The 20,669-nt window shown below is 43.4% G+C and overlaps 2 protein-coding genes across 6 annotated transcripts in view; one reads left to right on the top strand and one right to left on the bottom strand.

Annotated features, from left to right (window-relative positions):
* The first annotated feature begins 1,766 nt into the window (after window positions 1-1,766).
* Window positions 1,767-12,363, top strand: ROPN1L (rhophilin associated tail protein 1 like). Of its 3 annotated transcripts, XM_052781920.1 has the most exons (7): window positions 2,473-2,601; window positions 4,102-4,259; window positions 5,943-6,066; window positions 6,239-6,400; window positions 8,721-8,896; window positions 11,788-11,874; window positions 12,288-12,363. In XM_052781920.1, exons 2-6 carry the CDS (start codon window positions 4,129-4,131, stop codon window positions 11,849-11,851), a joined length of 657 nt encoding a protein of 218 aa, XP_052637880.1. In that variant the 5' UTR covers window positions 2,473-2,601; window positions 4,102-4,128; the 3' UTR covers window positions 11,852-11,874; window positions 12,288-12,363. The 3 variants fall into 3 exon arrangements, with proteins under 3 accessions (XP_052637872.1, XP_052637880.1, XP_052637861.1); XM_052781912.1 differs by lacking the exons at window positions 2,473-2,601; window positions 12,288-12,363 and adding an exon at window positions 1,767-1,815 and having other exon boundaries at window positions 11,788-12,109; XM_052781901.1 differs by lacking the exon at window positions 12,288-12,363 and having other exon boundaries at window positions 11,788-12,109.
* Window positions 12,364-13,490: 1,127 nt separating this feature from the next.
* SNRNP48 (small nuclear ribonucleoprotein U11/U12 subunit 48) overlaps window positions 13,491-20,669 on the bottom strand; it is a 51,644-nt gene continuing 44,465 nt past the window's right edge. For all 3 annotated transcript variants that reach the window (XM_052781800.1, XM_052781792.1, XM_052781808.1), the window contains 6 exons: window positions 20,376-20,450; window positions 17,469-17,657; window positions 16,580-16,701; window positions 15,950-16,065; window positions 14,684-14,848; window positions 13,491-13,755 (listed from right to left, as the gene is read on the bottom strand). In XM_052781800.1, the coding sequence (XP_052637760.1) occupies window positions 13,716-13,755; window positions 14,684-14,848; window positions 15,950-16,065; window positions 16,580-16,701; window positions 17,469-17,657; window positions 20,376-20,450 (707 nt within the window). In that variant the 3' untranslated portion in view covers window positions 13,491-13,715. The remainder of the gene's footprint in view (window positions 13,756-14,683; window positions 14,849-15,949; window positions 16,066-16,579; window positions 16,702-17,468; window positions 17,658-20,375; window positions 20,451-20,669) is intronic.

Here is a 20,669-nt window from a genome sequence, read left to right as displayed (position 1 = left end):
CAGCTTTTTCTTAAAGTAAATTGTTCAGGCCTTACTACCTTTATAACTTTGGGCCAAGATTCTCAATGTGACCCATCAATGTCTCTCTCACTCTGCCTTTCTGTGATCTCTTTTTCTTCCTCATTGAAGGGATTTGTTGACCTAATGGCCACATTGGCTGCATAATCCAGAGTTTTCTTAAACTACCTTGCGTTAACCTGCTTGTAATTTTATAACAACTGTTGTCACACCACCAAGCCTCAAAACTGAAGCCTCCCTGCCTCACCTACCTCTTGATCTTAATTGTACTCACCAACTATCTCGGAGGTAATTCCATTCTTTATTATTTGTTATGCTGTCTTAGTCTTTTCTCTTTTCTATCCATGAATTACTGTAAAGTTTAAGCAGATGTTTTAGTGTAATTACATGTGAGAAGCATGCTCCTCTTAGCTAAAAATAAAGAGTTCCCTGACCTTTTAAAAAGGACTCGATATCCCAATATGCCAAACTGAAAACAACGTGAGTGATTATGCACATACTTTGTGTACTGTTAACACAGGAGTAATGAGTAGAAAATGTGCGGTACATCTGGTTCTGCTTATAAACCAGGAGACTGCGTAGTAAGGATGATTGTAACTCATGTCACTGCAGGTTTTTGTCACCCTGTTCCAGCCCGTGTCCGTCCCCCCCCCCCCCCCCCAGTTAAATATATGATGATCTCTGGGCAGCTGGGGTCAAAGGAGAGAAGAGAGCAGTACCCATGCTCCTCTTTCTGCAAGGAGCAAGCAGCACATCCCCCAGAGGTTTTTTTATTACTTGATGCAGTATGTCTTGTTAATTTTTGTTACGTGTAAGCATTTATACAAAGATCAATTTAGTCAAGCCTTTATAGATTAAGCATGTTCTGGAGCAGCACGCGATTAATTGGTCTGCTATTTTCCAGTTATTTTTCACTCTTACATGAAAGTTTCAGCCTTTTGCTTTTTCCACCAGTTTGCAATTCTTATAAAATAACATGTTTTAAGAATGCACAGTTTTTCATTAAATACTCATAGAAAAACTTTCCACCTACATGCTGCTGTTTCTCATAATACCGTCTGGCAGCTTTATGCATGATTTTGCTGCGCTGGACCGAATAGTGGGAAGCATTGAGGGTATGATATTTACTTTTTGAGCATTTTTAGGATAGTTCCAAGTGTGTCCAAGGACTGTGTCTGAGAGAGAATATGAAACTTGCCATTTACCTGTTATCCCGAGACACCTTTGAAAAACTGCATTGTGAAATTAATTAAATTCCATTCTGTAAACCCCTGCAGGATAATGTTTTGCTACAGGTATATTTTGCTACAGAGTTCTTAATTGTTTTAAAGCATCTACCCGTTTAAAGAAGAGGTATGTCATGCTATGTCAGAAGCTTGCTGTTTTCATGTAGTTGCAGGAATCTGCGAAGTATTTCGAGGCCCAATACTTGCCGTGTAGCCTACGCAGAGTATTCATGGTTTATGAAAGATTAAACAGCTGTTAAAATGTGTGCTTTTTGTTTTACAGAGACCACCGTTTTATCTTTGTCCTGCGCGGCCTTACATGTTCATCGGCGGGGACGTAACGTGGATTAAGAAGAGCTGGCTTTGAGTCAGACTGCGTTCTTTCACAGTAACCGTTTGGCCTGTTTCAAGCGTGCAGCGCCTGCGTCCATGTCTGCGGAGCGACGAAGGCTTTCTGGAGCGGATAATCCTACGATGATGTTCACCCGAGCGCTTTTACGGCCCGCGTTGGAGGGGACGCTGCTTTATAACGAAGAGACGTGCTAGCGTCTTTACAGAGGACGCCATTCAGGTTACCGCCGGTGCTAGTTTTATCCGTCGCTGTGGGAAGAGCGGAGGTCTCGGAGGCTTTGAGGCAGACAAGGCGCTTGGCTCCGTGGTGTTTGGGACCGGGTTTGGAGCAGCGGGGGAAGCGGCCGGCCCCGGCCGTACGCTGCGCGGTGGGGAGAGTCCCTTGGCGGTCCCGCTGTCCTCCGCGTCCGGGCCTGCGGAGGCCGACCAGGAGGGGTGCCTGTGGCTGAGGCGTCCTTGGAAGCCGCAGCTCCCGTAACGGGAAATTTTAGGGAACGCGTTGCCCTATACCTCTTCCTATACATCTCATCCGAGCCTGGAGAGGAGGAGGTACGAGAGAGCCCGAGGCAGGGCGGACGCGAACCGAGGGGAAGCATCGCCATGGGGGGGGGGGGGGGGGAAACACACGACACGCAGGGGTTTGCTGAGGGGTGGGCTGAGCTGCCCGACGGGCTTCGACCCCGACAGGGTCTTTCTAGAAACTTCCCGAAAAGAGCTGGAAGGCAGCCGTTCCTCTTGCGTTTTCGAGAACGTTGCCAACAACCCTCCCTCCCCGGGGCGGGCCTCGGTCTCCTTTCCCGCGTTGCCCGGGCAGCGGGGCCGCCCAGCGGGGCGGGTGAGGGGACGGGGAGGACGCTGAGGAGGAGAAGGAGGAGGAGGAGGAGGAGGCGGCCTCTGAGGGGTCGCATCGGCCGGCTGGGTGCTCCCCACAGCCGCGGCCCGGCCCGCGTCCTCCGGCCGTTGTGGGCTCGGGCTTTGTAGCCGGAACGGCCGGGGCCGGTTTGGGGTGAGGGAAGGGAAAAACGGGCAACGGGAGCTGAACGGAGGGGGGGGGGGGGGTGTGAGAGAGGAACGGCGGGCGAAGGGCGGGTACGGCGGGGGGGGGGGGGGGGGGGGGGGCAGCGGCCTGCCGGCCCTCGCCAGGCCGCGGTGTGTGTGCGGGAGGTTCCCTCCGAACATCGGGAAACGCTTTTTATTTATCGTGAGGGTGACCGGGCGCCGGCACAGGTTGCCCAGGGAGGTTGGGGAGGTCTCCGTCCTCGGAGAAATTCAAAAGCCGCCCGGACACGGCCCTGGGCAGCCGGCTCTGGGGGGCCCGGGTGATCCCCGGCGGTCCCTGCCACCCTCAGACCTTCCCTGAGACTCTCTGATTAATGGCTTACTATGGAAAAGCAGGTCTCACGCTTTTTTTTTTCCCCTTCTCTCTACTTTTTCCGATTAGTTTTTTTACTCTTTTCTTTGGCTGCTTCCCAAGGGCGCGTGCACACGCACGTGTTCCTTCCTCAAGGCTTTTCTGTTCTCTAGCTTATCCTGAAATCCCCAACTTCTTGCTTTCAGTTTCAGTCCCTCGGCTAGAGCTGCGGTTTTGAATCGTTGCTGAAAGTGCGTGACCAATGTAGTAATTAAATGCACACTCTGAAGTCTGTCCCCGATGCAAATTTGCTGCACTGGAGTAATGAAGATGCTGTGCCCCATCTGCGTTTTTCCAGAAATGAAGTTCTAAGCATGGTTTGATCCTCAAAGGAGCCTTGAGTCACAGCAGACCCATTCCTCCATCACTGACTTTTAATTTTTTTTTTTTTTTTCCCCAATACAGGAAAATTCACATGATAGGGGGAGAAAGACACCTGCCAGATCCTCTTATTTTCATCTTAAAAAATTAAAAATAAAAAATCTAAAGGGATAAAGGATGCTGTTACATTGATTCCTTTCTCTATGCCGTTGCTTTTACTGCTTTTCCCTTCTGCAAACAGCTGATATGTTTTCAGCTCTTGTTGCTAAATCAACTGAAGTAGGCTGTAGTTTGTCCTTGAAAAGATGAGGAGAGTGCCCGGATTTCCCACCAAACATGCTCCATTGCTATAATGGGAGAAGGACCATACAATAACCTACGTGTCTCCCTTCTTTTGGATCCTGGGAAACAGGATTCCTTGCAGCAAATAAGTTACATCCTGAATGAGACAAACCTAACTCTAGAGCTGTATGAGCAAAGTGCTATGTGTAGTTGCAGCACATGTGAATGTTTTGTTCAGCACTGTAATTTTTTTGATGTAAAGTCTGCCAGGAGCACAAATTAGTAACTTTTTGCTACAGCGTTTTTTGAATACGTAAACACAGTAGGAACTTGGTAATCTGCAAGTAAGTCTGTTGGTTCTTTAGTAGCCCCAGCTGTCGAGTAGGACGGGAGGGAGTTTGGGTACAAACACTGTTGGCCCCCGTGTCCACATGCAGTTTTTCATTCGCATTCTGCATCTGTGAACTGCTGTTTTATTATTCTTTCTTTCAGGTCCTTGTAACTGAACACAAACGGACCATGCCTCCTCCAGAAACCATGTTTTGTGCTCAGCAGATCAAAATCCCCCCTGAGCTACCTGATATTCTGAAGCAATTTACTAAAGCTGCTATTAGGACTCAACCTCATGATGTTTTGCAGTGGGCAGCTGCGTAAGTATGACGTTCACGTAACGATGTAGTGCTATGCGTATGGACCCACAAAATCTCACTGCTCCTGTTTATTGTACGGTGGAGCTGGCTTTGAATGTTAAACCAACCTTGTTATTGCATACACGCTTCTGTTCATTAATGCAGCATGTAAATGTTTTAAAAACAGTGTAGTACTTGATTTGTTTTCTGTTTCATTGAGGTTTAGGACTGGCGTATTTCTGGAACAGTTTGATTTCCATACAGAAAAATGCATCTTAATTTTTTTGATATTAATTTCTCTGTCCTGAAGACCAAACTTTTTTTTTTTTCCTCTCCTCTCACGTGAGACTTAATTCTTGGAATTTAAAGGAAACCTAGAAAATAGCTTTCTAATTCTTAAGCTTGCTTAGGTTTCTTTTTTTTGTTTCCAGGAACAAAACTAGGGAGTCTCCTTAAATGTTACTGAAATAGGAAAAGAGCCTGAAAAGTTGCAACTTTTAGGTGATAGTCCCCATAATAAATCTCTCACTGTAAAGTTGATTTAACATGTTTAAATGTTTCTTCTTTAACTGCTTTTTTTTCTTTTACCTCAACCCCTCACTATCACTTTTTCCTGTCCTACGGTTTGTGTGGACAAGCTCTTGAAAGGTATCTGTGAGGTGTTCTCAGTTGGGGGGACTGAAAAACACCCATACTGTGTACATGAGGGAGGGGAGGCTGTTTACAAAGCCAGACGGGAGTCTGACTTGTCCATTAAAAAGAAAAACTGGGGCAGAGCAAGGTCTGAACCTGGGAGCCACGCAAGGCAGAGCAAAGCTGTGGTTTCACATGCGCTCTTGGTGTTGCAGTGCTTGACCCTGTGAATAATCAGATGGGGAAATGGATCCAGCTGAAAAATAGCCCAGGTGTTACATGTACATACATACTGTGCATTTATTTCTGTACAGTCACACTAACTCAGTTCTGCAGTGCTGCTTGCTGTGCATTTTGGCACGTATTTGCACAGCATGGGATAGCCTGGGCACAGACATGGGTGACCAGGGCAGACGAGGGAGGATGAGTGGAGAAACCCTTAAATGAGACCTACCACTGACTGAATGAAAACTAAGTTTTCCTTGCATGGTTCAGATTGCTGGCCAGTTACGGCAGAGGTGGTTGCTCTTAAGGCTGTGGCAGCCTTATAATTAAAAGGATGTGCATCTAATTCCCTGTCTGCTCTAGTCTTAAATTTTATTTTGGAGTGGACAGAAATAGCAGAAAGGCTGACAAGGGAGTTGCAGCATAAATAGCCAGTTGTGCTTTTCAGGCAGCATGTGAGGGGAATGTTAAGCAAATGAGCCCTCAGGTGCTCCTCAATCAAATGGGAAAAACCTGCATTTTGGTTTGCAAGCACACTCTGATGTTAATAAATCGTGCTCTGCCTTTGCCAACAAGGGCTGAGTCTATCATGCACAAAATAAGTTAAATGCCTTAAGAATTATTAGAATGTCGTAAAAAGGAGCGTGTAAAGCCTAAAGATTGAGGTTTCTGCTAAAAAGAAAGGTGGTATCTGGGTACGGGGAGATGGGAGTTGTGTGTGCGGGCAGCTAGCCGAATGCTGCCACTCCTGCACAGGAGCGTGCGGATTCATTGACTGAACTGTCCGAGCGTTCACTTCTGTGCAGCCACGGGCATTGAAGTGTGTTGCTCTTCCCATTCACTTAGGTATTTCTCAGCGCTGTCAAAAGGCGAGCCCCTTCCTGTGAAGGAGAGGATTGAAATGCCTTTAGCAGCAGAGAAAACAGATGCTGGTTTGACCCCAGGACTCCTTAAAGTCTTGCACAAACAGGTACAAACAGGCCTTTATCAAATGCACAATGCTATTGAGGAATGCTGATGCGTTGGGGATGATTGGGGAAGACTGAATGTCAAGTATTTGATATATTTTGGGGAGAGACTGCGTTCTTAGTTTCATTCTGGTTTTCAGAGTTCTTATTGCGGTACCATGATTTCCTTTAAAGCTTTCTCCCAAAGGCATGGTGAATGTTGCAGAACTGAAGGAAAAATGGAAGCACTTGTGCTTGCCAGAGGAGCAGCTGAAAGCCATCCTGCAGCTGGGCAACTTTGGCAAGGAGGTGGAATGGATGAAGGTTCTGGCACTTGGGTGCAGCGTGCTCGGCGGGGTACGTTCACAGCAGGAGCCCTCGTTTCCAAACGCAGACGGTCATATATGATCATATATGAGGTAGACCAAAGAACAATTAAGGCAAGTGGACTTTGGGGAATGGTGATTGCTTTTGCAGCAGCTGGCAAAGCAGCTTGCCTGTTTACTTCTCTTCCCCACCAGCTTTTGGTCCGGGGAGCTTAACCAGAGTGAGGGCTGAGTCCTCAGTTTACTGGGATGGCAGTAGAAGAGCAAGCATGTCCGTGGGGAGCTTGGACCATGAGAGAGAGGATGATAGAGGAATGATGCTTATGGCGTTGGTGTAAATGTCCGTAGAGGAGAACTGGAGGGAGAAATTAAAACATCAATTTTTAATTGATTGTGTAGTCAATTAAATTTTCACAGAAGCAGTTAATGTTACTAAATCTACATTTAATTCTTTTAATGTCAGTAATAGAGTCTCAGGAGAGCGTTTCAACAGAATGAGAGATTATAAAACACACTAAGCTGATGTTCTTCTGAAGTATAATACTTCTAATGATTTCTGCAGTAGGGAAGAAGGGGTACTAAAAAGAAAATCCATGTTAAATAATATTTTGAGAATGTTGCAATATCGGGAAGCCCTGAATGTTGACCTGTCCTGGTGATGCAATTGTGCGTGTGTGTATTTTTATTCATTTCAACTGTGTATTTCTTGATTCCAATCCGCCTCCCAACATGATTTTGTAATTTGGGCTCTTAATTTAAAAAAAAGTAACAGCAACATTACTAATTTAAAAAAAAAAAAATCAAAACAAAAACAGAGTCACAGGAACATCATTCTGATGCAGCTAGACAGACTAAATTTACATCCATCTATTCATCCTTTCAGATACTAAGTGAATGATTTGATTTCAGCTCTACAAAATGAAACCTAAACTTCAGTTTCCTAAACCAGAGAGGAGGACACACACACAAGAAATTGACGTTCATTTCCTGCAGCTGTAAATTGTGTTCATAGTTGAATAAGGTCACAGTTAAGATACAAGAGTAGACAGGTATGAACTACTTAAGAACACCAGTCACCTGAAGTATCTTTCTGTAAAGCACTGATGTGTTTTTACAGCCTTGGAGAAATGACCACATGGGTAGCCTGTTAAATTGTCTTTCAAAGGTGGCAAAATTAATGTGAATAAATAACTTTGCTGCATTGTAAGAGACAGAGGGTGGCAGCTTGCAGTGGCAGGAGCAGGAAGGGCAGTAGAGGGGTAGCAGACTGCGGAGGGTAGTCTGCCGTCACGTAACCAGCTGCCTCTCCTTCCCCAGAGAGGGCTCCTGGGAAGGAATTACATTGAATAAAACTGCTAAAGGGTTATAAAATGACACTTCTCTGGCCTGTGTTTGAGATCTGGAACAGGTATTGCATTTATTTCAAATATTGCTGTCCTACTGTTAGGAAATACTTATCTTTTTACAAAGTCATCGCTTGCTTGTTAATGAAGAGGTAAGGATAAATTTTGAAAAAATATTACTATGTGGGTTAAAAAAAGGGCTGTGGATCTGTTGGTTTTGGGGTTTTTTTTTTTCTTTGTTTTGATGGCATCCAACCAGTCTTTGACTCAATGAAGCTCAATGTTGAATTTTTCCCCACGTTTCCGTGTATAGCTCAGCATACGTAGGGCACTGGATTGTAGACACTATTGAATAAAGGATTTTTTCAAAGTAGATTTGGAACTAATACTTTGAGGCATGTTTGTTTTTAAGGGAACTCAGATGTTACTGGGCTTTGACTAAACTGAAATATTCTTGAAATGCTTTTTGCTTTTCTACTAACTACTAAAATGGAACTTGCATACAAATAGGGAGAACAGTAAATATCAGCACTCCTAAAAATTAATATCATAATAAAAATCATCAAACCCATATACATTTTCTGGGGTTTGTAGATTTGTCTGTCTTAAATGCTGCTGAGAATTCATTTAGATCCATTGAGATAATAAACACACAGACACATATATATATATATATCTCACTAGGTATAGTAGTGTTGGAGCTTTTGCAGTAGCAGAACAGAGCAATTGGGCCGTATTGGAGACAGACCTCAGATTACCCCATGCAATCTTTAAATATGATGGGATTATGGTATTTTTTACTCCTGTCTCCACTAGAACTTCGTTACTGTTTCCATCCCTGGACCTGCACTGGAGGGTAAATTTGGGGTTGAAAACTAGGTAATGATGATAAAGCCTTCACCTCATTTACACTCACTTTTAGTGGCTTACAGTGTGGATTTTGTCATGGTATGCAAAGGATGTTCATGGCTCTGATACTGTTCCTCTCATTTCTTGAATCCCCTGCAGTCCTTACTGAGTTCAATGAAACATGCCTGCGAAATCTTAACAAGGGACCCAGAAGGTGGAGCGGCTCGCGTTCCCTTCGAAACGTTCTCGTTCCTTTACTCGTATTTGGCCAGTATCGATGGAGAGATACCAGAGGAGAAAACTGAAGCGTTCCTCCATGGAATTAAAGAACAAGCGTAAGTAAAAATCCATGCATGGAATTTTACTGTATTGATTGCCTCTGGGTTCTCCATAAACCTTTAATTTCAGGTGAATAGTCTATCTTCACTTCGGGCGTAGCCATGATGACAGGAGTAAAGGTTGACTAAGGTTGTATCAAAAGTGTAGATGTTTCTTGTTAAGTGGTCAGCCTCAGGGTTTGAACTGTCAAATGATAAATTGTTATTTATCCATCTTTCTTTGAAATATTGAAATCACTATCTAGTGGTATAATTTTCCCTGTAGGAAGCAACTATATACAGGTTTGTATCACCTGCATATTACTGGTACTGGAACCAGCAGCATCTTACGGGCTGCTCTTTTGATTTAACATAGATCATAAACCAGAGAGAGAAATTGGGAGTTCCTACTTGAGGTCCGAAGTTTCTATTGTGTTTCTCCTGAATTACTTCTCCCTAGTAGTGTTCTTGAGAAAACATCTAGCATGCACTTGGTCTTAAATGGTTTGGCTCTTCAATTTTTGTAGTGCTAGCTATGGTAAGTTGTCCTTCTTGGAATGGTCTTGGTGTTGGTTGCCTTCAGCTGATTTAAAGGACAAAGGCAGGACATAGTCCCCCCTGAACCCTTCACCCTGGTTTGCTATTTGTACAGGTACGCTTCTAGTCCGTTGTGTTCCTCTTTCTGCTTGCTCTGAGGTTGGTTTATAGTTTGGTATCAGTCTTGTCCGTAAGTGATGAACTGATGCAGTTCTTCCCGGCAGCAGACGTGCGGGTTGAAGGTTAAGCAAAACCTCACCGCCTGGCTATGTTTCGCTGTCACTGACAGCTGTGTTCAGGTCTTCTCTGTGCAATCTTTGGCTTGCTTCATAATGAAAAGGCAACCCTGTTCTCACCTCTTGACTTCATTGAGTAGTTTGTTAGCAAATGGTGGTTTGCCCCGATATTATTAGGTGTCCTTCTTAGAGGATTGGGTAGAGAATCCCCTGTTGATGATCGGTCCGTTCAAGTGCCATTTTCTGATGTGCTATTGCCATCGTTGGTGCTCACACCTCATTTGTTCTGAATACTTCTGGACACCTGTGCTTCATGATGATCAACAGGGTATGCGCATAGTTTGGCTACCTCTTTTCTTGAGCACACCAACGCTATTCTGTTGCTTTAGACTGATGACGTTTTTGTCAACTTCTACAACAGCAATAACTTAAAATTCATAGGCTTGTACTAACAGCTCTGCTAACTAGGCCTAACTCATGCTAACTGCTACAGGTGAAAATCTCATCTCTAGTAGGCTTTGATTGGTTATGTATGTGAAGTCTCATGCCCACAAAATTCAGTGTCAGAACCTCTTAACTTTTGAGCAGATGGAGGAAAAGATCTATCAAGATACTGCATATATTCCTGCTAGAATTAGCATGGAATTAGCATTAGGAATGTATGAAAATGACAGTGTCTTCATGCCAGCTCTCAGTGATAAACTCCCACTCATTTTATCCATAGTCACACATAGGGGACACAAAATGCACTTTATTTTTTTAACCAATTTTAAAAGATCTGTAACAACAGGCTTGTCCTCTGAGTGCTGCCTGTGTGGCATGTTTGCATACAGATACTTACTCTTCCTACAATCTGGCTGGAATTGGTCTTTCTCTCTGTGGTGGGCTGACTCTGGCTGGAGGCCAGGTGCCCACCAAAGCTGCTCTCTCACTGCCCTCCTCAGCTGGACTTGGGGGGGGGAGAGAAAATATAATGAAAGGCTTGTGGGTCGAGATAAGGGCAGGGAGAGATCACTCACCAATTACTGTCACAGGCAAAACAGACTCCACTTGGGGAAATTAGCTTCATTTATTACCAATCTGTAATTTATTACAAATTTTAAAAACACCTTCCCCCCGCCCCTCCCTCTTTCCCAGGCTTAACTCCACTCCTGATTTTCTCTACCTACCCCCCCAGCAACGCAGGGGGATGGGGAATGTGGGTTGGGGTCAGTTCATCACACCTTGTCTCTGCTGCTCCTTCCTTCTCAGGGGAGGACTCCTCACTCTTCCCCTGCTAAACTGTGGGGTCCCTCCCACGGGAGACAGTCCTCCACGAACCTCTCCAACATGAGTCCTTCCCACGGGCTGCAGTCCTTCAGGCACAGCCTGCTCCAGCGTGGGTCCCCCACAGGATCACAAGTCCTGCCAGCAAACCCGCTCCAGCGCAGTCTTCCCAGGGAGTCACAGCCTCCTTCGGGAACCCACCTGTTCCGGCGTGGGGTCCTCCCCGGGCTGCAGGTGGAGATCTGCTCCACCGTGGACCTCCCTGGGCTGCAGGGGGACAGCCTGCCTCACCGTGGTCTTCATCACCACAGGCTGCAGGGGAATCTCTGCTCCGGTGCCTGGAGCATCTCCTCCCCTCCTCCTGCACTGACCTGGGGTCTGCAGGGCTGGGGCTCTCACATCTTCTCACTCCTCTGTAGCTGCAGTTGCACAGGTTTGGTTTTTTCCCCCTTCCTAAATCTGTTCTCCCAGAAGCACTACCACCGTTGCTGATGGGCTCAGCCTTGGCCAGCAGCGGGTCTGTCTTGGAGTCAGCTGGCATTGGTTCCGTGGGACATGGGGGGAGCGTCTAGCAGCTTCTCACAGAGGCCACCCCTGTAACCCCCCCACTACCAAAACCTTGCCACGCAAACCCAACTTAGATTGCTACCAGCTCCACGTCCACGGGAGCTCAAAAATGTGCAAGCACACAAATGAGCTGACTTGTTTTGTCATTACAGTTACCAGATTGACAATTTTTAGTAAGAACCACTTTTTAATCACACCGCTCTTCCTTGTGGTTCACATAAACCTCCGTTGTATCTTGTCCAACACACTAGGATTTACCATGTTAAAGTGTTGTTCTAAAACATTTGGTTTGTTCCTTTCCAGTGACCAACAAACCGGCATGGTGCTGCTTAGAAACTTTCTGACCCAGCCCTCAAGACTGTTTTGATCAAGCCTACTCTTCAGCACCAGGTGAGAGGAAAAAACCCAAACAAATAAATACAGGCAAGAAAATAATTTGTGTTCAAAGGACTGATACTTGCACATTACAATACAAGAAGATCCTCTTCTCTGGCACTGCTTTATCCCACTCCTGCAATCGCCCTTCAGTGGATGTTAATTGAATACGTGGTTATACTGTTCTCCTGTCTCCCAAATACTGATGCTCACACCTAGGGTGTGATACCTTCTACTCGGTATAAACGGGTGAGTGAAGGTATCTGGTATGGATCTTCCTACCTGTACTTCATAAGTGATTGATTGATTGTAAGAAAAGAAGTAAAACACAGGATTACATTGAGAGAAGACGGGACAGCTGTAATTGGTGCATTTCTCATTACACTTCTGGTAGCACTGACTTTTTTTTGACTCCTACACAAATACAGCTTGTCTTTTGACTGCCTTGTCTGCATGAACACACTCTACTGAACAAATAGTTTTACGAAGCCTTACTCAAGAAAGGACTGCAATGGTTCTGTATTGTTTCCCCTCTCATTAGGACCCTTTCAGAATTTAAGTATCTTTTCCCATTCTTAGATGGACTTGTCTAATTAAGGATCTGTTTTAAAGTACATCTTGTCTTCTGACAGGAAAAGCTACTGCATTTGTCATGTAGGTGAGGAATGCCTGCCACAGAGTTCAGCTTGGGTTTGAGTTGAACAGCTGTAGTAGACTTCTGTACCTAAATCAATTGGAACTAGACTAAGTAGTGACAGGTAATCACACTTAATTGCAGAAATGATTGAGGTAAGAGACAGGATACTAGCAGCTTACACTAAAACTGGAGAGTCCATTGCCAGGGAAGGCCAAACCCAGGAGCATATGGAGCACCGTTTCCTGGCAACTTGCTCAAAGAGAAGGAAGTACTGTAGGAAAGATGGATCTGCAAGCTTGTTCTTTTATAGTCGCTGACTTCATGGAGGTGACAAGCTTGGCTGATGATGACTGACCTTGCTGTAGTAGCTTGTGTGAGGAATTAACAGAACTAGAAGTTGGTATGATAAAAATCTCACTGAAGTTAAGTAAGTGGAATCCTCGTGCACACCCTTACTACATACCTGCACATCTTACATCTAACTGTTTTATCAGCCTCTATCACTAACACTTGTACGTTAGTCTACAGCATGGGAACTCCTCCTAGTTATTTCTGGAAGGAAATGGGTATTGCAGTCAGCAATATTACACTCCCCACTAGTTTCTGTGGAGAGCTAGGTCCTTGTCATCTTTGCCAGATGACACTGATCCTAAATTTCTTTGAGCATGAGCTTGGGAACAGTAACTTTCCCATTCTTGTCCTTTCACCACTAGCTGCAGCTGAAGACTCTGAAGTCTGCCCTCTGGTACCTACTGTAACTGGGCAGTAAGTGCTGTCCTTGCAGAACACAGCTCCCTGAGATGACAGTGTCGAGTGGGAGGGTAGGAGAGGAGCTCTCTTCATGCCCCTTCCATTTGTAATTGATCTGAGACTCCAGGGATGAGCTCTGTTCTACATCCACTAACTGTGGGCCAGGAAGGCAAATCAGTACAGCCTCTCACAGATTTCATTCTCAGTCTTATCAGACTAAACTCAAATAGATGAGATCAATATAATTTATGAATAGATGCATTAGTGTTACAGATTTACACACTTTCTGGTATATACTGCTTTCATCCTGACAAACCTTAACACGATTCCATTTTTGTCTCCAAGCACAGCTGTGATGCAACACCAATATTATGTACAAAGTGTTACTGTCCCTGGCACAACAGCAGTAACAGTAGTTCCTGCACAAGTAATTTTTTGAAAAGCTGACAAAATAATCAGGTTCTTGTTTCTACTTTCTTCTTTTATGGCTGTGATACTTGTCTTCATCCCTGAAACAAAACCACAAACATTGTGTGGGCTGTTAGGCTCAGACTGACAGAAGCTGAAGGAAAATAAAAAACTAATTTGGAAAATGAACCACTTTCATTAAATGTAATCATGTCCTCTTCTAAGGAAAGAAAGTAAACTACTTTAAGACAGTTTATTTCCCATGCTGTTTTAAGCAAAGCCTTGTTATGCAATGTCATAGTGGCAATTAATTTAGGATGAATCGCATCACTGCATAATGAAGCCAATTTTGAGAGAAGCAATCATCCCCATCCCTGCAGTAGTTATCTACAGCATTTCTTCTGCATGACATTTAAGTCTTTGCTCAAACCCAGGTCCCACACACCTACGGTCTTGCTGATACAAATGTGCCCTTGTTGATGGTATTAGGTGTGGCCTAGATTTGTTTTCTTTCACCTAAAAGTATGTCCAGAACTACTGAAGAGCAACAGCATTGTTTTGAAGCATCTGCCATGGAAAAGCTAGTCAAGTGATCGTACGTCTATATGTTATTAGTGAAACAAATAACCCTACTGACTAAGTCCCAGTGCAACCTAGAGCAGAAATCAGCATTAGACAGGACGAGCATACTTAGTTGGTTAAATGGACAATACGTCCCCCTCTGCGTATGCTAATCAAGGAGTAAAACAGCCTGTGACAGTACTGCGCTAATCCTGTAGCCTGCTGTTGGAAGTGTCACCTTTCAGATGTGAGAGTAAATTCTGAAGTCTGGATCACAGTTTCTGATCTCACAGCACGTTCTGATTAGTATCAGTAGCCTCATGACACTGGCTTGTTATACAGTATATGAGATGAGCCTAGCTTTTAAATGGGGCTAGATGCTCTAATTCTCTGCACTAAATTCTCATAGACAATGGCTACGGCTGCCTGATTCAGAAGCAGGAGTCAGCTGTCACTATTGATGCTCACCTCTCTCTTTTTCTCCGAGAATCTCTGTCTTTGCCTCTTTCACGACTCCGTTTTCGTTTATTTGGACTCCTGCTGGCCTCTCTCCTGTGTCTGCTGCGTTCAGTATCCTTACAGCTTCCTCCAGACTGCCGTGAGTCCACTGAAGCTGACCGCCGGTCTTCCTTTCTGAAAAAAAGGTTATTGATTTTATTCAATAAAAATAGTTTCACAGTCATTATTGTGTTCAGTATCAGTTTTGTAATATAATGACCTACTAACAGTGTAAGACAGAGGACATACATACCTTTTATTAAGCCTCTCTATCTCCCTAAGAAATACAATACCTCCCAAAAGAGGCCCCAAGTCCACGCTCTTATAGGTGCACATCTCGGCACACTGTTTAATCCAGTTATTTCTTACAAACACTGCCCCTCAGTCTCATCACCTCTGCTCATGAAAGAGACAACAGTAGAAGCAGTTCACTCTCTTTTGCTTTAAATCCCTGACTCTTCAACCACCTGCCTTAAGCTGCTACCTACAGTCAGAGAACCCAGCAAGCCTGATCTCCTGTATGTTTTTTACATTTACCTCCATTTTAATGCTGAAAACAAACAGCTCAAGTGTCACCTTTTAGTTAGTTTGTTTCAACAACACGTTCATCTCAAAGATCTCCTGAAGAAGCACAAATAGACTCTCACTAGGTCATGATTCCATTATTTCAGCAGCAAACATCTGGAAGAGCATGCAGCGTTGCTTGACACAGGAAGAAATATGTATACATAAACCACATTCCCAGTTAGCACAGCAGCATTCCCATTGATAAGAACTGTAAAGGGTCCCCAGATTTAGTAAGTTATGAAAACCTTTTCTCTGAGGTATTTCATATTATATCTACCATAGCATTTCCTGTCACATGGTAGGGAAGTGGAAGAAATTGTGTACTTGTATTTTCAAGTGTCCTTCTGTTCCCAGCTATCACATATATATGCAGCGTTTGGACACCGGAGGAGTGCTATTCATTCCCCAGCTCCACCAGAAACTACCTGTTCCCCTGGATCCCTTGGAACTTGCCTCCTTACCCCTGAAAGAAAGGTAGTAATTCATTTTTCCCCATCTTTCATGCAGCCAGAGCTTCTCAAGCAAGAGTGTAACAGAATTAGTATAAAATAAACCGTGCATATCTCTCAGCCAAGGTTGGTGTATGTCCTATTAGAAAGGGGTAATAGGATAACATTACAGGCTATCTGGCTGCTGACATCCTGGAGGAATTTGCGAACTGTGACATACCTTCCTGAAGATTTTGACTTCCCTCCTTCACATGTCTCTGCATTATCCAGCCTATTCTCCTCCTGCCAGTGATTGCTGAGTTCTTCCATATGCACACCAATCACATCCCGAATCACCTGCAGATTAAGACAGATTAAAACCAAACAACACAAAAAGCAGCATGTCATGGTAGTGGCCTGAACTAGCAACTAGACAGCAGAAGGTAAACATCTCAAAAAAACCCAAACAAACAAACAAAAACAAAACAAAACCAAACAAAAAAAACCAAACCAAAAAAACCCAAAACCCCACCAACCCCCAAACCCTATACATTAGATGTTTGAACAGAAAGTCTTATTTGCAGAAACAAGTATTTCAGCATAAATTTAAATAGCACCATTTTACAATAGACAGTCAACTGTATCTTGCTGGCATTTTCACATTCAAAATTTCATAGTCAGAAATGCTCCTGTTATTTGTAACTTGCTGCAACAAACCAAAAAGACTCCTCTGTAGTTTGCAACTCTATTAAGGCAGGGTACAAGAAGCAGAAAGAGAGACATTTTCTTTGTCTGAAAGGGTATATCATTGTTTATGCTAATAGACAACAAGGACTTTTGTGCAAAAAACCTCTTTATTTTCAGATCTCACCTCAGTGTAAGACTTCTTTGTTATATGAACATTCTTAGCCCTGTATGACTGCCGCCGCCTTTTGTAGTCTCGCATTTCAGCCAGAATTTCAAGATGGGACTTCGGACCTTTCTGACTATCATCTAGCAAAAAATTGGAAGTAAAACAAATGGTAGTTAGCAGGACATTAGCACCTGCAGGTACGCAAGTCTAGTGCTTTAGTACTAAAAGTCTGAAACATAAAATGTATTGTGTTCTTTCTGAAGTTTCTCTGGTATTTAGTAACTATTATGAATTTATCACAAGCTTCCTCTCCAACCTTCTTGCTAGCTGTTTACACAAAACTAAAAAGCCACCAAGCAAATGTTATTATGTGATCTCAGTCTCCCAGCAGTGATCCAAATCAATATATGGGCTTGAGATTTGGTCAAATGCCTACAAAATACCGGCCATAAACACAGATGCTTATGTTGCACTTCGTACAAACTGGCATGACACAACAGGGATGAGAGGCCTCAGTCCAATACACCCAACTGCCAACCTTTCTTGTTCAGCTTTTACTCTTAAGTGATCTTTAATCTCATCACCTCTTATAACAAATACTGTTCCAAGCTGCGCAGTAAGTTGGCAACATTAAGCAACCTGAAGTCAGTTACAGCAAAGACAAAAGATCCATCCACTCAGATACAAACGCATGTCCAGAGCAGAGCACTGAGGCTCAGAAGGAAAACATGAAGGATAGCAAACTAGTGTTTTCTGATGCCAAGTCTTCATTGTGGCTTTTAAGAACAGTATGCTTTTCACAATAAAAATAGCACAAGCAATTCTGTTTGGCTTTCGACAAAACTCATCTAACTACACAAAGTGAAAGTTCTGAGCCATAAATTCAACAACAGATTGTTCTTCAAACCTTGGGTGATTTTCGCTGCTAAATCCACAAAGAGATCGCTGTCATTCTCCGTTATTTGGGATCTAGACCTCTGTTTCTTTGTTTCCTCAACAACATAATCATAAAGAGCAAGGCGATCAGCTTGAGTCAGGTCACAGGTAAAACGCTTGTGATTTTGAGGAACTTCTACAGGCAGTAATGAGTAAGATCCTGGAGGTTGAACAGACAGCTGTTACTAGTAAAACAGCATAGTTATGCAGGAAAACACTGAGAAGCAAAACAAACAAACAATGCAGTAAACACCCATGCTGTTTTCATCCTTCCCCAACATACCTGTAAGAAGTTTCATCCTTCTTAATTTGAAAGGATAAAAATTGCTCAAAGAAAAAAAAAAAAAGGCCCAAATCCTTCCCCTGCCCCCTGCAGGCTGTATAACCTCTCTTGACTGCTTACACTGTTAGTTACAGGTTTACATATACTTTGAAGGGATCATACTAAATTAGGTCAAAAGGACACTCTGTATTGTCCCATCAATTTCAGCTCTTGGCTTAGATGATAAAGCAAGAGAGAGGAGGCTGCAGCTCTAACTTGTGGGTTTGTCTTACTCCTAAAATTTTCTGTAAAGTACTAGCTGCAAAATACCTGTTGTTCTGCCAGCAAGAATGAAAGCTTCTAGGAGATTAGATAACTGGGCACTGTGCAGATCAGTCTCACTCACACTGTCACTTTCTCTACAGAGCTTTTATAATAGACTGCCACAGAAATTTATAGCTAAAAGGGCCACAAAGGCACTTTCAAAACACTCCAGATGATTAGCTCAGATAACTAACTTTCGATTTACGAAAACAAACACAGTGACTGCACACTCTTCTTTCCCCAAATGATCAAGCCGGTACTCACTCTTCCCATTCCCCAGTTAAAACACATATCCTCCAAACAGCAATAAATCCATTCTCAATTCATTGCAACAGCAGCAAAGTGACTTCCCTACAGATACCGGTTGCAGTATTCCACGATATTGCCTGCAGAAAACCATTTTACTCGCAAACATTCAACTTCCCAGAAACCATTGACCCGACCTCCGTACTCCTGCTCCCCACAAGGCACGACCCCACACAGACATAGGTCTCCAGGCAGACAGAGGAGCCAACGCATATGACACGGTGTATGCAGGAGCCTTCCCAACAGCAAAGCTGCTGCTTCTCTAGATTATTCAGCACCTACTTAACAGAAGCTGGGCAATCTCTCACATCCTGCTTTCACTAAAGACACCAAAGAAGAGGAAGAAGAGCCACAATAACCCTACAACAACAAACCTAAAATACCAGATTTCCTCATTACTGTACTTGGAGTCTAAAGCAGAACTTTTCTAATCCGAACTACAGATTTAAACACGAACACTAGAATTTTATTTTCAAAATGTACTGTTCTGACAGGGTCATAGAAGCCCATAAAAGCACCCTAATAGTTACGTACTTGTGATTTTACAAGAATGTCACAACTTGTGATTAACACCAGCTTTCCTGTCCTATTATACGGCTATTCTAATAGTCTAAATATGGTTAGAATTTTTTAAAAGCAAAGAAAGAAAATTACTTCCTTTGATACAGTTAGTCAAAAGGAAATTTACAATGGAAAAATACTTTGCATTTGTTTCTGTTGCCAAAGACTTTAAATTAAACAAACAATTCCAAGTCAGCAAATCTTACACTAGGCCAAGACACCACAATGAAAACCACCCCAGTACAGTTTTAGTGTTATCTTCAGAGAAACACAAGCTTGCAGTGAAAACCGGATAGCAAACACTGGCATCTAGTGGCTCACTGATGCAGCTCTGCGATGCACCACCTGATAAAGGGTTTATCTGTTTCTTCTCTACTTGGATGTGCTTGTGTCAAATTAATGAGTTACCACTTCCCTCCAGAGGAAATGCACCCGACATGCTCCAAGCGCAGTGCCCATCACAGGAAAGCTCCTTCCCAAGCAACTGACCGTTAAGGCTCCATTTGCTATGCCAGCAAAACAAAGACAACATGAAAAACTATGCCTGAGCAAGCGCTGCTGTATTTGACTTGTCAGGAAAGCAGAACAAATGCACTCGTCCTCCTGCACATGTATGTTTACCAAACTAAAGGACTACAGACAGTAAATGCTGTATCTTTCAGGTGTTGCAGTAATTTCCAAACCATATGCTGCAGCTCTACACTGGTTTCTATAGGCAGCCCTACTTTTCTACTCTGTCTTGGTCTGAACTCTCAAAAAGAAGCATTGCTCAGTCTTAACCTGGTCCCCAGACTGGTCACAAAACCCACTGAAAAATGAAACATAAAGGAACAAATGAGCTGAGAGCAGTGGCAAAGGACAACATCATATTTGCAGACGTGTCAGCATATTTCTTATACAACCTCTTAAGACAGTCTTGAAACAATCCAACATAGGAATACGCATGTGTTTGGGTTTTGATCTGAGGAGTTGTGGACAAGCACATACAGCTCTCATCTAGCAATTAATCCTTAAACAAAACATTACATGAAGAACAAGGCTGGAGGCAGCATTAGAAGAGTTTGAGCCACAAAGAGCACAAGGATAATATCAGAAAATGCAGGCAGAAAGTAAAGCGTAGGTAGTGGGATGGGAAGTGAAGGACTAGCGCTTTAAGAAACGCCTGAATTTTGCAGTGGTGATTTTCCAGTCCTGAAAAGAACTATAGGCATGAGCACAACAGACTCAAATTCTCTCATCTAGTTGCCCGGAGTAGAGAAAGTAGTTATGCTCCAAAATAGACAAGGGAAGGAATATTAAAAATAAGTAAAAAAAATTCCTCACAGCAGTTCACAACTAGAACGAAGGAAGCTGCGAGAGTGGAGACAAGAGCAGCTCTCCACATGAGAGCTGACAAAGTTGTCTCAGTATCTGCTTGCTACTTACCTTCACTGTAGCCTGTGCCTTCTTTCGCACTTTGAGCTCTAGCTTGCTTAACAATGTGAAACTGTAGATCTTTATCTGCAGACAGAGAAGACAAAAATATCACAGAACTTTTACATCAAGTACTTGGTAGGGTTAGTCTTTATTCCCTAACGTCTATTATGAGATTTACGGTATGTTACGGAACATCGTAGTTTTATGCATGCATAAGGGACGGTTTGAACTAAAAATACCATTTTAAACTATTCCATATTTGAACTGAGGGGAGGGGAAAAAAAAAACGGAAGTATTTCTGGG

Source organism: Harpia harpyja, chromosome 1, assembly GCF_026419915.1.
Source record: "Harpia harpyja isolate bHarHar1 chromosome 1, bHarHar1 primary haplotype, whole genome shotgun sequence".
Taxonomy (NCBI): domain Eukaryota; kingdom Metazoa; phylum Chordata; class Aves; order Accipitriformes; family Accipitridae; genus Harpia; species Harpia harpyja.
This window is presented reverse-complemented; position numbering and strand designations above follow the sequence as displayed.